General features: G+C 42.8%; 2 protein-coding genes across 7 annotated transcripts in view; one reads left to right on the top strand and one right to left on the bottom strand.

Annotated features, from left to right (window-relative positions):
• The first annotated feature begins 1361 nt into the window (after positions 1–1361).
• Positions 1362–13607, top strand: LOC127381779 (lanosterol 14-alpha demethylase). Its single transcript, XM_051612511.1, has 10 exons — positions 1362–1558; positions 2349–2447; positions 3899–4075; positions 7862–7988; positions 9107–9281; positions 9470–9589; positions 10014–10209; positions 10830–10925; positions 11756–11924; positions 12575–13607. Exons 1-10 carry the CDS (start codon positions 1406–1408, stop codon positions 12751–12753), a joined length of 1491 nt encoding a protein of 496 aa, XP_051468471.1. The 5' UTR covers positions 1362–1405; the 3' UTR covers positions 12754–13607.
• A 370-nt stretch (positions 13608–13977) lies between these two features.
• Positions 13978–15639, bottom strand: part of AKAP9 (A-kinase anchoring protein 9) — a 113268-nt gene continuing 111606 nt past the window's right edge. For all 6 annotated transcript variants that reach the window (XM_051612509.1, XM_051612504.1, XM_051612505.1 and 3 more), the window contains 2 exons: positions 15179–15318; positions 13978–14555 (listed from right to left, as the gene is read on the bottom strand). In XM_051612509.1, the coding sequence (XP_051468469.1) occupies positions 14512–14555; positions 15179–15318 (184 nt within the window). In that variant the 3' untranslated portion in view covers positions 13978–14511. The remainder of the gene's footprint in view (positions 14556–15178; positions 15319–15639) is intronic.

The raw sequence follows: 15639 nt of genomic DNA, 5'->3' as shown, positions 1-15639 counted from the left end.
CTATGCATGTCACCCCCACATGGGTATAGAGTCAGGTGGGGTGACCACACATGGGATAAACACATGGAATCATGAATTGTTTAGGTTAGAAAAGACCTTTAAGATCATCAAGTCTGACCATTAACCCAGCACTGCCACCTCCACCACTGTGACCTAAGCACCACATCTACATGTCTTTTAAGTAAACTCAAGGGATGTTGACTCCACTGCTTCCCTGGGCAGCCTGTTCCAGCACCTGAAAGCCCTTTTGGTGAAGAAATTTTTCCTAGTATCTAGTCTAAACCTCCCCTGGCACAACTTGAGGCCATTTTCTCTTGCTCTATCACTTACTACTTGGGACACCAACCTGCACCTCATTACAATCTCTTTTTCAGGTAATTGTAGAGAGCAGTAAGGTCTCCCCTCAGACTCCTTTTCTGCAGACTTAACCCCGGCTCCACAGCTGCTCCTCGTAAGACTCGTGCTTATGAGCACAAGTTGCCCTTAGTTGCCCTTCTCTGAACTTGCTCCAGCACCTCAATATTCCTCCTGTAGTGAGGGGCCCAAAACTGAACACAGTATTCGAGGTGCTGCCTCATCACTGCCAGGTGCACAGGGACAATCACTTCCCTACTCCCGCCGGCCAGACTTTCTGATCCAAGCCTCCTGGCTCGTTGCCTTCTCGGCCACGTGCGCACCCTGCCGGCTCACACTCAGCGGGCTTCCAGCCGGTCCCCCGGGTCCTTCTCGTCGGGCAGCTTTCCAGCCACTCCTGCCCAAGTCTCTCATGTGTGATGTCTGGGTATGAACTTGTGTGTTGACATGCGCGTTCTCCACACGAGCGTACTCCCTGGGCTATCACCCTGCACGGGTGTTCCACACGCGCACGGTCTCCCCCGCCAGCTGCTGCAGCCCCGCGGGGCTGAGCGGTGCTTCAGGGGAAGAAGGCACAGGCCAGCGGGCCGCGCCGGGCGCTGCGCACACACCAGGGGCAGCAGGGCCCGGCACGGCCGCGGCGCCTCGAGGTCTGGAGCTCCAGGGCGGCCTCAGGCGCAGCCCCGCAGCGGCGGGCAAAGCCGCGGGGGCAGCCGGGGCGCAGCCTCCCCCTCAGAGGCCGCGCCGACCGTCCGCAGACAGACCCTGGGGCTTCCGCCCCGCGGCCCCCGCCGGTGAGCGCGAAGCTCCACCCGCCCCGCCCCTGGCCGCCCTCCCGCCCCGCCCCTGGCCGCCCTCCCGCCCCGCCCCTGGCCGCCCTCCCGCCCAATGGCGCCCCTGCCCGCCCGGCAGGCGCCGTCACGCCGCGGCGCGCGGCCGCCGGTTGGCTGAGGCGGCGGTGCCGTCAGATGGGCAGAGATCAGCCCAGCGCGGGGGGCGGGGCGGGGCGGCCGCCCGGCTGGCGGTGCCGGGGCGCGGCGGGGCTGAGGGGATGCGGAGCCTGATGGAGGCCGGCGGGTCCCTGCTGGAGCGGGGGGCTGTCGGCAGCCCCCTCTCCCTGGTGCTGGCTGCCTCCGCCTTCGCGCTGAGCCTCGGCTACCTGTTCCAGCTGGGCTACCGGCGCCACGCCGGGTCCGACCGGAGGGTAGGCTCTGGGAGGCGCGCGGAGCCTCAGGCCGCCCGCCGCGGGGCCCGAGGGGCGGTGGGCAGGGGCTGGGGAGCCGGCGTGGGGCGGTCACCGCGGGGCAAGCGCGGGGGAGAGGGCTGGGGGGAGCCGGGCGCGGTGCGGAGGCCCGGGGGGGGGCGGCGGAGCCTTCCCCTCGGCGCAGCCCCGCGGAGCGCAGAGCCTGGGCGGGAGCCGCCGGGAGGGCGGCAGCGGGCTCCGGCCGGCGAGGAGCGCTCCCGGCAGCATCCCCGGGCGCGGTTCCTGGTGGGAACGTTGCACTGGCTTGTCCCTTCGCCCGGCGGGTCGGCACCGCGCCACGCAGAGCTGCTCGGGTTTTGGGGAGGCAGAGGCCGTGCCCGGGGCTGTCTCCTCCGTGCAGCTTGAAGGGGCTCCCGCCTGTGTGTGAAACCCGTTGCTAAACTGGAGCTGATGCTTTTGGGGGGATGGTTAACAAATCGTCAACGCTGTTTTGTCTCTGACTGCATCCTTACCAATTGCAGTATCTTTGTGCTTTGATTTCAGAGGCAGGCCAGCAAGAATCTTAATCACATCCATTTAATTTTAACCTCTGCTTTTTTTTTTTTTTTTTTTTAAATGTGGCTTAGTCTTACTCTATTAAAAAAAATCAGTTGTCCAGAGTTTGCCATTTCGCAAAAGAGTTTAAACAAAACACGTATAGAGCCCCCTCTGTGTTTGGTTTTCATGTAAATGGACATGTTTCTATTACTCTGGAGGAAAGTCTGTAATTATTTTTCTCTTTCTTCTTCAGAAATACCCACCTTATATTTCATCAAGCATCCCTTTCCTGGGACATGCAGTTGCATTTGGAAAAAGTCCCATTGAATTTTTGGAAAATGCTTACGACAAGGTATGTTTTCCTACATAACTGGCTGAGCATATGCTAAAATATTTTTGTGTGTCTGTCAAGTTCTCTATATGGAGCCTATCTAAATTCAGTTCATTCTCATTTACTACCTTAAGTATGGAATGGAGTGTGCACAAGAGGCTTTGGTTTCTTCAGGCCTCTTTATGTACACTGTTATTAGAGAAATGGGGTTTCCTGAGGTATCGCTTGTGATTCAGATTTAAAAAATATGCCCGTGTATTTGGATAATGCTCATAGCTGAATCATAAGTTAGTTAAAAAGCCATTTTTCCTGATGTTATTTCTTGCCTTGAGACCTTTTAATCTCACTCTTTAGCCTGGGGGAATCATAGAATCATAGAATCTTAGGGGTTGGAAGGGACCTCGAAAGATCATCTAGTCCAACCCCCCCTGCTAGAGCAGGGAAGTATGAAGAAGTTGTCCGAGAAGCTAGGGGTTAGGTGAGGCAAGCTAAAACCCAGATAGAGTTAAACCTTGGCTAGGGACATCAAAGGTAATAACGAGGGTTTCTGGAGGTCCATCAGTGATAAGAGGCAGAACAGGGAAAATGTGTGCCCTCTCCAGCAGGAAACAGGAGACCTCATCACGCAGGATATGGAGAAGGCTGAGGTACTGAACAACTTTTTTGCCTCAGTCTTCACTGAATCCAAATCACAGAATGCAAAGGCAGAGACTGGGAAAAGGAAGATATGCCCACTGGAGGAGGAGAGCAGGTTTGAGACCACCTAAAGAACCTGGAAGTGCAACCATTCTGTGATTCTATGATTTACTAACCTGTGATCAGGCTGGAGTGTAGCTCACCACCTCTGTAGGCAATTTGATGAATGTTAAGGCCCTCTCCAATGTTAAAAGGCCCGATGTATAAACCTCAGTAGGTTTTATACTATAACAGTACATAAGAAGTGGACTAAGGCAGTAGAGCCTCTATTTCAGTGAAATAAGATTGGTTGATCTGTTTCACGTTGTCTAAAACTTTACATCTCGAGTCATAAGCTTAAATCTTGGTTAGCGTATATAAAGCCAAAATTTAGTATGTGGAGATCTACTGAAGATGAACTTGAAACTTAGAACTCTTATTTCCTCTTAATAACATGTATAACTCCAAATCCAGATTTTTTTGAGTGTTAGTAGATTGCTGGAGGCTATGTGTGCTGTAATCTCCCTTCTAGTTTTTTTAGTGTAATGGCTCTTACATTTATATTTTGAAATTAAATGGTTTTTAAATGTGCAAGATCCTGTGTGTTCATTATAACGTTAGATATCACTAATAAGTATATCAAGAACAGAATTTAAATGTGTTTTAAAGTATATCTTTATTACATCTCCAAATACTTCTTAGGAGAGTGGTTTATGGAAGACTGTACATAAAGAGATATGGATTTAATGAGTTGTATACTTATTTATAATGAACTGGTGTTTTGTTTTCTCTCTTAGTATGGACCTGTATTCAGTTTCACTATGGTTGGCAAGACATTCACGTATTTACTGGGCAGTGATGCTGCTGCTCTACTCTTCAATAGTAAAAATGAAGATTTGAATGCAGAAGATGTATACTCTCGGTTAACTACACCCGTTTTTGGCAAAGGAGTTGCTTATGATGTCCCTAATATGGTATGTGTTTTAAATATAAGCACAAAAATGGCATAATTTCCATTTGAGTAGGCAGCCTGGATCTCTTGGCTGTGTATGATGGAGTTGTGCGTTCATATGCATTTCTGCCATACTGCACTTGGTAAATTGTCTCAGTTGGATAATCAAGAGGGAACAAATTTAGGCTGCTTTAATTACCACCTGGTCATTCATCAGTCTGGGTGCTGGTTTTTTTGTAACCATCTTAATCCCACCCTAGAGGAAGAATGAGTGAGTGAGTCTATTTTGCCTGCCACTGACTGCAGTTTACTTTTGCCTTACAAGCAGCTTTAGGGCTTCCTTCTGATAGAGCTTTAAGAGTGATAATTTTTTATTTATGCCACACCAAAATCTAGGTACAGGAATATTAATTTGACAATTTGCACCACAAAGTTTGTCTTGCTCAGGCAAAAATCAGTCTATATATGTTTGCAGAGAACAGTCTGCATGGGTCTGGAAGCACAGTCGCTGTGTCATCACGTCACATTGTTTCTGAGCTAATCGTTGGCCCCTTTCTTGTTTGTGCATGTTGCCTGGCATGGCAGACTCTTAAACTGCAGAAGCCAACCTTTCAGTGAACAAACTGCATTTAGTGTATGTTGCACAACAGAGTAGTCTGGTGGCAGAAACAGCACTGTGATACACTTCAGTTTTGGATTTTCAGTTTTGGCTCAATTTTATTTGTATAAATGCCAATCATTCAAGCAGTAATAGTATCTGTGGCCATCAGTACTTTTCCTCCCTAGCATACCTCTTAATTCTTCCCTGCCAAAGGTACTTGCAGTGATTGTTGCCCACTTCATTATGTGGCCCAGGGGCAGTAGTCACTGGTCTCTTTTCCTCCACAGTGGCATTTTGCAGTGATCCACAAAAGTATGTATGTTGTTCTTACCCCATTCTTTTGGAAACCTCATGTACAACTGACTACCAACAACTTGATACTTCAGAAGTAATTAAAGGAGAACTTAGTTGTCTCCCACTTTGTCAGAAGTGTTAATTGTGGATAGACACTGTCAAAAAGTTTTGAGGGGAGGATTGGTTGGTTGTTTGGATAGTGGTTGTATTTCGCACTTGATGGATTTGCGTAGCTCCTCTTATCCCTTTGTAAATTAAACCAGCAGGACTGCAGCCTAGTTACCAAGTAGGAGGTTGTTTCTTGTGTCCTAGGAGACCTCTTCCACAAGTGAGGCCATTCTAACAGACTTGTTTCTACCACTTCTGACAGTCAGAGGTCTTCCTCAAAAAGTTGGGGAGGGAGTTGAGAATCTCTTTTTGGAGCTGGTAGAGTGCAGAGGGTATGTGGTTCTCTGCAGTATATCTTTCATGTTCTTCTCTGGTATACACTAGTTTCAGAGAAGTGTCTGTGAGTCAGATGTAGACTGCTGAGTTGGCCAGGTTTTCAGCGTTATAGAATGGTTTGGATTGGAAGGAACCTTTAAAGATCATTTAGTTTCAACCCCTCTGCATGGGCAGGGCTAGACCAGGTAGCTCAGAGACCCATCCAACCTGGTCTTGAACACTTCCAGGGAGGGGTCATTAATTTCCAACAACTGCCACCAGTCTTTGCCCTGCCCTGCAGGAGCCCTGAGCCCTGGGGGAAGCAAGGACGAGGTGCTGCTGCCTTCCACCACCCTGCTTACCAGGCTTCCCCAGGCCTGCTCTTAACTTCTGGCTAATGAGCCTTCTGGATGTGAGTTACGGTGTTGTGCTTGTTCTTTGAATTCTGCTGCAGGATGTCTGCTTGAAACCCGAAGGTGCTGGGTTGTCTCTTAGTTCTGAGGAAGCTCATCCACTTGTTACAGCTGTTTGGATTTCTGCTTTCACACTCTGCAGTTCATGGATGGAGTTTGAGTGCCCATCTTCATTCAAGAGCTAGGTCTTTGATGGGAACTAGTCTCATCCTTCAGGAGTTTTATAGAACTTTCTATAAGCTCATTGGAAATGTGCATATCTTACAACTATGTTCTTCAGGCATAAAGGGATGATTATGGCCTTCTTCACTGGTGTACCATATATTGCTTTTTTTTTTCTGAAATAAGGTCATTTTCTAGAGTTACTCCGGTTTTTTGTGTTTTTTTTTCTTTTTTTTTTTTTTTTCTTGTTTGTTTGTTTTGGTTTTCCCTGGAGTGTATTTGAGTTCTACTTCAGTTGAGAGATTAATTTTTCATATTACTCGGCAAGTCTTGGGTGTCTGTGAATAAATCTACTTCATTCATAACTTTGATACTAGAAGGACTTTTTTTTTAATCTCAGAAGATTCAGAGAGTCACCTGGGTTACTTTTTTCTACAACTAGGAGGTGCAGGGACTTTGCTACTGGCATACACTGGTTATCCTTACTGTGTTCTTCCCTGTATGAAGCTAGAGGGGTAGTATATGCAGTTGTAGTCAAAATGTGTTCTGCTAGAGGTAAGCTGGTCCCACCATCTACCACCATGATTTCATTTCAGACATCCACTGGGAGGGCATTTGGAGAGCTGTTCAGACTTTCGTATGTGTCCTACTGTTGATGGATCCTCCAGAACTTTCATTTGAGGGTCTGTTTCACTGCCCAAGCTGTTAAGTCTCTGTCTTTTCAGTCTGACAGTGACTTTCAGTCATATGTTTACAAGAACCACCCCTTACTCCTTAGAAGGAATAAGTTATCTATTTACTAGTAATCCTGGTAATTGTTGGTTAATATGCATTGTCTATATATCAACTCATATTCGCTCTCTGTATTCCTCCTCCAAAACTTGCAGATAGTTTGTGTTAGGAGGAGCTGAAATGGCAGAGAATGTTTCCTCCTGATTGCAATTCCTGTCTCCATCAGCAGGAGATGGAGATGGGCTAGCATGTTGCAAGGGAAAATGTGCTTGTCTCTGCTCTGTGGCATGTGAACCCTCTGATAGACTGCTGGAGTCTCCACTGATTTCTGAAAACAGAAGTTTCTAAGAAGTAACCTTTCTTATGCCTTTTGTTTTCTGAATAACTTCATAGTATGTGCAGAGCCCTTGGTGGGAAGACAATGGTGGGATGAGCAACAGCTCATGGTGTAGTACAGAACTGTAGGGCAGATGCCCTAGTTCATATTTGGGGCTTAAAATGCCTTGAATAATTTTCTGAGCAGACGTCCTGTCAATCCATTGAATGGTGCTCATTGGGCTATTTACCAGTAGGCTTGTTAGCTATGAGTCTATACAAAGAAAAGAGGAGGAGGTGAGAAGAGCACAAAGCTTCACCTAGGAAGCAGTTTGTTTCCTGGGCAGGGAGGTCGGATGGCCTTGTAAAAGAAAGATACATCCCTAGACCAGAGGCAAGTTCTGCATGAGAGAGGACAGATGCTCCAGGGGGAGAGAAAGCAAAGAGGCCACATAACAAGGAACACAGGCTGAATCCAGGCTTTGCAAGGACAGGTCCGATTATGTTTGCAATCATGCATTTAAGGTGTGTTCCATATTTCAATCTCGAATGCTTCTTGTATCTTTAGAGATGAAGTTTAACAAAAATACTAAAACTATTTTATGTTTTGATACTGCAAAAGGGAGAAAAGTATCTCCCTTGAGCTAATATTTTACTTTGTTGTTACTAAACTTTTGCTTGAAAAACAAAGGTGAAAATGGAATATTGTCTATTTTTTAAAGTTGAGTATCTGTTGTACCCTACAATCCTAACCATAATAGCTTTTTACTTCTGTGTGTACTTATACACTACAAGTTATAGTAAGTGTTTAATTACATTAATATCGTGATCCTTGTACTGATTGCTTTTTCTGTCTTGGTTCCTTTAGGTATTTTTGGAACAGAAGAAGATGCTCAAAACTGGGCTAAATATTGCCCAGTTTAAACAGCATGTATCTGTGATTGAAGAAGAAACAAAGGAGTATTTCAAAGCATGGGGAGAGAGTGGAGAAAAAAGTAAGCAAGTTCAGATGCATTTTTCCTCCTGTTTTCTGGGAAGGAATTAAGGCCAATGCAGTATGTTTCTGTAAATGAATTACTACAGTATTAAAGAAATTTAAAATTACATAGGTAAAACTACACTGAAGATCAGAAGAAAGATGCAAAATACAGATTTTGTTTAATCAAATTTAAGGCTATGTGGGAATAAAGCTGCTCAGAAAATCATTGGCAGGAGTGAAGGACTGTCTTACTTTTGCTTTCTTAGTCAGCTCTTAAGAGTGTACCTGTTGCCTGCCTGAGTCATGCTTGTTCTGCATGGTAGGAGTCAGCTCAGCATGAGCACTTAGTCCCTAGGAAAACATCCTGCTCTAACTTCCCAGAGCCTAGGTCAGAGATCTTAGGTCAGGGATTTCCTACACTGAAAAACTGCATCCTTCAAGCTGATGCCGTTACATTAATGATACAAATGGACTTACTCTTTTGTTTCCTACCTGTCTTTCCCAACTAGACTGCTAGATGTAGCCAATCACAATTGTTACAAGCCCACAGTGACATAACAGTATCAGAAATATTATTTATTTAAATACATATGCTTATATCTAAGTACATACTGATTAAATATATGGGATAGATTATATATATTTTGTCTTTATTATGTATTTTATATGTATATAATGTATATAATGATAATATATACGTTTCTATTTAAATGTATAAAATTATGATATAAAAATAATTCAGTGAGCAGCAAAACTAACTGGTTATACATGAATTTGGATTTCAAGATTAAGTTTTTGTATGACTTTTTTATATTTATTAAGGATTGAGCTTGTGCTGCATGGTTTATTTCAGAGGGATTACAAGCTCTCCTAGAAAGATTTCTAAAAAGAAATACCTAAGAAAAAAGTTGGTGAAATCAGTGGTCTAATTTAAAAGTTTGGAGAGACCTGATAGACACACAGCAATTGAAAATTAGATGCTGCATTCTCCTAGTAAAGCCATCTACATCTCTACTTAAAAGTTTTAATGTGTCCAGTTACTTAAATACAAAATAAATGTAAAGAATTAACATGTAAAATACAACAGTTCGCCTGAAGTGCATCCTCAGTAACGTTTTTCAAATCTCTCCTCAGACCTTTTTGAAGCCCTTTCAGAACTCATCATTTTGACAGCAAGTCATTGCTTACATGGCAAAGAAATCAGAAGCTTGCTGAACGAGAAGGTGGCTCAGCTGTACGCTGATTTGGATGGAGGTTTTACTCATGCTGCCTGGCTCCTGCCAGGTTGGCTGCCTCTGCCAAGCTTCAGGTACCAGAAACGATAGATGAAGCAACTGAAACATTTTATCTAAACCTCTTTGGGGTTTTTTGGTTTGTTTTTCTTTTTTAATTCCTGTTTATTGTTTAAAAGCTAATCTAGATGTCCCAGTAGATCCTCATAAACATTTTCTTTGTTACTTTGTATCAAGTTGCTAACAGAGGTGTATTGAATCGCAGACGCCGAGATCGAGCACACAGAGAAATAAAGAATATTTTCTACAAGGTTATCCAGAAACGTCGGAAGTCTGAGGAAAAGGAGGATGACATGCTGCAAACTCTACTCGATGCTTCATACAAGTAAGCCAAGAGTTTAACGACTTGTCATTTATAGATGTTTATCTTTGAGTTAAAACTATCTATCAAAAAAAAAGAACTATTCCCTCATGTTCTGAATTGCTTTGTTGCCAGCAATTGGTCTTACTTGTATTCCTAAAAACAGCTTTTAAAACTTTACTTGTCAATGTTATTCAGATTTCTGAGATGTTCATCAGTGGTCACGAGGTTGCTTCTTTTCTCTTTGCTGGCTGTTCAGTCATGATTTTCTTCAAGGCTCCTGTAGAGTCTCTGTCCCTGTTCTCCCTTCTTCTGACCTCTAGACCTTTTGTTGCTACTTTTAGGGTAGTCAACAAAAGAGAAAGAAGTGCATCAGAAGAAACTGTAAATGCTACCGTGACTGGAAACCTTATCAAAGGAAGCTGTAACATAACCCCCTTTTCCCTAGGGATGGCCGCCCACTGACGGATGATGAAATTGCAGGGATGCTGATCGGGTTGCTGCTGGCAGGGCAGCACACATCCTCCACCACCAGCGCCTGGCTCGGCTTCTTCATCGCCAGGGACAAACCAATCCAGGAACAGTGCTATGCAGAACAAAAAGCAGTTTGTGGGGATGATCTGCCACCATTGACTTATGACCAGGTTTGTAGGTTACATTATTCCTGCTGGGTATTTTTATACTTCTAGATGCTTATTGTACAAAAAGAAAAGAAAAAAAACCAACCAACCAACCAAAAAAACCCAACAAACAACTGTGAAATATAGTCATATGCTTTGTGTTATAATCATAACCTGGCATAGTCACTCCGTGGTAACACTGATTGCCAATATATCTCCTCCCTCTTCTCCTTTCCAAGTATATTTTCAGCTTGCTACTCTATTTTTAATAAGTTTTAAGGAAATTACAGTCCCTACAATGTCTATTTAAGACACCATAGTTCTGTAGAGGAGGAAGATGTGTGCATCCCTTTCCTTAGTGGAAGTATGAGAATGGTCTTTTAACTAGGCATCAGAAAACACTTATGAGACAGATTAGTAAGAAACTAGTTGTATTTGATTTCACTGCTCAGTTTTTTTCCTTCTTAATTAAATAAAATGGAAAAAAAGAAGAAATTATCAAGGTAGCTAATGAAGTACATGTAAACATGAGCTGCTTTCTCTGATTTTCTTAAAAATTTGTTTTTAAGTTGAATAAATAGCGTTTTGTTTGTGTTGAATAAACTTGACTATATTTTGATACAGCATTTTCTCTATACTTTCAGCTCAAGGATCTCAGTTTGCTGGATCGCTGTCTAAAAGAAACTTTAAGGCTTAGACCTCCTATAATGACCATGATGAGAATGGCAAGAACTCCCCAGGTGGGTACACTTGTTGGAGATAACTTCACTTCCATGGAAAAGGCCAGGTGAGGTGTTCTGGCTGGCAGAAGGAAAACGTGAGTGAGTAGTGTTTGCTGACAGGGCTGAAAGCTGATGGCAGCCTGGGTGATGTCAGTGGGATTGCAGCTGGTGTTGATTGAGGAAAGCAAATACATTAACTTGGTATTTGTGTCCAGTTTTGGACCCCTCTGGCCCACAGCAATCAAGATGTTGATGACGTGAAGCAAAGAGATGGTTGGGTGTTGGAAGGGAAGGCTCTGAGGGGACCTAGTAACAGCTCCCACCCCTTGCAGCCTTACACAGCAAAATGTTTAATTTCTTTTAGCCAGCAGTCTCACTTGAGTTCTTGGTTTGGTGCTACCATTTGAAGACATTTTTGGTTTGCCAGGTATTTTCAATAGCTGTCTTGGAAAACTTGCACTTAATACAATACAAGCTAGGAAAATGTGAAGGAAAACTTGCTGTTTGTACAAAGAAGATAAAGTCAGATAAGTAAAATAACTTTTAAGAGCGTGTCCCTCCCATGATAAATTATTTCAATAAATTTTAAGTCATTCATGTTTTTAATAAACTCTTTCTGTAGAATTGTGAGCCTCATTAAAGCATCTGAAATGTTCCTGCAACTACTTGAACATTGTGCCCTGTACAGGTAGCACAATAAAGTATCGGGCTGCATTCATTTTAAATGAGCTTAGCCACAATCTCTTTTGAAATTCAAGCCTCATGATAAATACAGCATTTCAGGTAACACTTTAAAAAGAAAAACTGAGACATTTTGTGATGTCTGGGGTCTTGTCTCTTCTCTTTAGACTGTTGCTGGATATAGTATTCCCCCTGGCCACCAGGTCTGTGTATCTCCCACTGTTAACCACAGACTCAGGGACTCTTGGAAAGATGCTCTAGACTTCAAGCCTGATCGGTATCTCCAAGATAACCCAGCAGCTGGAGAGAAATTTGCATATGTTCCATTTGGTGCTGGTGAGTATGAAAAGGCAGTGCCTTCCTGAGTGACTGTGTACTTGAGTGGCTTGTACAGCACCTCCCCATGCTGTAGTGTCTGAGGATACTTTTTTCCTTCTACTCCTGAGTCAAAGTTTTCTTCTGGTGAAAGTGATGTTAAAAGAATGAAGTCAATACTTCTGCATTAGTAATAGGTGTATATATCACTCAGAGTAGCAGTCAAAACAGATCTTTAGGTTACCGTGTTTGTTATTTGACTCAAGTCTTTCTAAGTCAAGGTAAAGCCTGATAATAGGAAGTCATTTTAAGGCAGAGCAGAAATCTGCCTAGAAAGTCATACTGCCAAAATAGTTTCAAATATCACCACAATAGGGTGAGAGCTTTTCACAGGGTTGCAAATGCTTTTTTGGTGGTACATAAATAAATGCTTTCTGGTGCAGGCAGAACAGCATGATCTCATGCAGATTACTCTGTTTTATGTGGTAACAGCTCCTGAAAACAAGACTTCAATGGAATTAAATATTGTTGTATGTGCAGCATCAGGGTCTTGCCTTGTTTAGAAAGGAAAGGAGCAATTCCTCTCTGTGTGAAATTTGTAAAGTTAGCTTGTTGTCCGAGGTGGTTTAGTCACTAGGTATCCTGACTGCTTTTTGTGGCTTTCCTTGCAGGCCGTCATCGCTGCATTGGAGAAAACTTTGCTTATGTTCAGATTAAGACTATTTGGTCAACTTTGCTTCGTTTATATGAATTTGATCTCATCAATGACTATTTTCCAACTATAAATTATACAACAATGATACACACACCTAATAACCCTATTATCAGATATAAGAGGAGGTCACTATAAATTCTGGAGCTAAAAACCTTACTTATTGAATATGTGTAATCTAACAGACTTTTGAATAAAACTGTGACAAAATGAGTGGCAGATGGAAGCTGTTGCCTCCACTGTTAGGAAAGCAACAATAATCTACCAGATGCAAAGAGTTTGCATCTATTTTGTTTGTTTGGCCCACACCATCCAATGGTGCTGTGTATAAGTGCTTGTACAAATTTCTCATTGCATTTTTTAAATAAAAAGCATCTTTTCTATTGGTGTAATACTTCTAAGGTGCATTCCAGCTTTTTAAGATGAAGAAGTAAGTAATTTCTGTAAATGGAACAATTTGCTTTTGAAAACCAATTGAAAATTACTTTTCCCTGGATTAATAAGGGGCGAGACTGGATATTTTCCTCTGTATCCAGTTACAGTAAATCTGTCAGGGAATGGGCACTGAGGAAGAATGTACGGGGTGGTGCCCTTGGTATTCCAAGGGAACTAGGTATGGTCTTGGCTGATTATTTTTTAAAAAGTTACTGTACAGCTGAGTATGTTTCTGAAAATGAAGTGTTTAAATGTCTAACTTGAAGCAGCTGCAAAATGCTTAGGTGCAGAAAGCAACAAATAACTTTCTAAAAATTTTTGAAAGTAGTGTTCTCTGAAAGCTTGATGTAAGTGTGAAAGTAACAATATGACGATACATTAATTTTGTAAATAACATGTTTGTGTATACAGTGGTTACAAATTAAGTGAAATAGCTGAATGTTGTCCCCCTTTGTACTGACTGCAGGATTGTTAAATGGTATTTGGTTCAAGGGGGGTGGTGATAAAAAGTAATGAGCTGTGTCTCCCAGGAACTTTGAATTAAATTTATAAACAAATCTCTGGTGAAAGTTTTCTGTGTTCAACCCTGGCAATTCTGAAAAGCTTTTCTAAATCAATCTGTAATTCTTTCCTTCCTTAATTCTCACTGGATCAAGGGCTTTGCACCGTCTTTCCTGTTTTGAACTTAGGTGTAAACGTTACAAAACCTTCTATCAGTAACAGCAATTGAGGGAGTGCAGTATCTTTCCTTCCACCCCCAGCCAGTGTGACCAGGCTCTTCAAAATCAGTATGGTACCTGTCTCTCTTCTCATTAATGGCAACATTTTGGAATCTGTAAGAAGTGTAAGTGCAGCCCCTGTGAGCAGGAGGAGTGCAGGTAGAAGCAGGTTTTTCAGTGTGAATAAGGGAGTTGTTCTTGAACACAGTTAAAAGCCTGAAGTCATCTTTATTTCAGTACTTTGACAAAATACCCATAAAATTCAAAACTTCTACCATTACAAAAATAGGTCTCTACAAGTGATATTCTGTCTTCACTGCCAGTAGCAAATATTACGAGAGTCGTGTAACTTCAGTAGCCTTGCCAGAAAAAGTGCAAGTAAACTTTGCTGAATGTAGCTCAATTTCAGTAATACGTAAGTTTCATCTTTGAACCCTTTTGATAAATACACACTTCATAAGTTAATCATTAAATTAGCATTCCACAAATATACATGTAATGTAATGGTGTGTGGGGGGGTTGTTTGGGCTTTGTTTTTTTTTCCCCCCATGAACACAAAGTGCCTATATACATAAATCCCAGTCTGCGTGGGTGTGCCAGGGTAGAACTGTGTACAATCGTCTAGCTGTGTTTGTATTGGTCCCACAATATACACATGATACAAAAGCACAGAAAGAGCACAGGTTTACAGAAGGCAACCCATAACATCACTGCCAGTGATGGAGATGTTCAAAGGGCATTATTATCTTCTGATACCAGCGTGCAACTGAGTGTATGAAGTTGAACCTGGAAGAGAGAGAAAGATTTTTCATCAGTTTCTTGAAGTAGAGGAGAATTCACCAATGACATGCTGTTTAGATCAGCAAGCCTGAAGGATTTTACAGGGAAAATCTTTTAAAAACAAAACTTCCTCAAATGATGGATTTTATGCTGAAGCAAGACTTTTAACACAGTAACTGCAAAAATGAAGTTTGATAAATTAAATCCCATTGATTTGACAATTTTCTTAATACATTCATTTTACAACAAAACTACAATCAGCTATGGGACAAAAAGGCTGCAACTTCTGTAATCAAAGTGGTAGGAGACAAAATTCCCCTTGTACTCCCACTCAATCTTTTGGGTACGTTTTTCTTAATCTAGCTTAAAAAGATGCCAACTGAATCCTTGCTGCACATTTATTAGAGATCAGGACAAAGTGTTCTCTATAAACTGAAAAGCTATAATTAAAGCCCACTTGTATGTCTCCTATCAATTTTATAATTTTCTTTTTAATGAGCTTTTTGCTACAGCTCAGAACAGTCTCTTGTTTAAGGCTGAAAATGCCTAAAACCAAAGTTGTTTGTTATGTATCTCGGAGAAGCAGCTTCCTAAGGTGGAGCTGTGCCCGGTGCTACCCGGAGCCTCACCTGACTGCACGCTGCCCAGGCGCCTCTGCAGCGCCTCCAGCCGGTGGATGTAATCGGTTAAAGCTCTTTCAGGATCATAGTTCTGCAGCTGCGAGCAGGTGAAAGAGACTGGGTTTAACTCAGCATGCATACTGTGAAACCTGGGGCAGAAGAACACAAATGTTTTTTTTAAAAGTAAAATTCGAAATAAAAGTACCAGCAGACACAGCAACGTACTGTAAGGAGGGACGTCTTACTGACTGCATGTCCCTTCACTTCCCCTGTGGTAGCCACCATGTCATACCCATTCATTGCCCAAGCCATCACATTGCCTCCCCCAAAGAAACCACTTTTCAGAGTTGCCTTTTCTTCCTACTGCTCCTGATTTGTTGCTACATTTCTCTGGGATAATGACTGACCAGCAAATTCCTACTGAGACTGCAGCAGAAGCAGTCATAGACTCTGTGTTTGCTTTTCTGTTA

This window comes from Apus apus, chromosome 2, assembly GCF_020740795.1.
Source record: "Apus apus isolate bApuApu2 chromosome 2, bApuApu2.pri.cur, whole genome shotgun sequence".
NCBI classification, from domain to species: Eukaryota; Metazoa; Chordata; class Aves; order Apodiformes; family Apodidae; genus Apus; species Apus apus.
This window is presented reverse-complemented; position numbering and strand designations above follow the sequence as displayed.

Bases quoted from the DNA above. Each gene is read 5' to 3' on its own strand.
- LOC127381779 (XM_051612511.1), top strand. From the start codon at position 1,406: ATGCGGAGCCTGATGGAGGCCGGCGGGTCCCTGCTGGAGCGGGGGGCT. The intron at 7,989-9,106 runs GTAAGCAAGTTC...ATCTCTCCTCAG, and splicing joins GGGAGAGAGTGGAGAAAAAA to ACCTTTTTGAAGCCCTTTCA. The intron at 11,925-12,574 runs GTGAGTATGAAA...CTTTCCTTGCAG, and splicing joins ATATGTTCCATTTGGTGCTG to GCCGTCATCGCTGCATTGGA.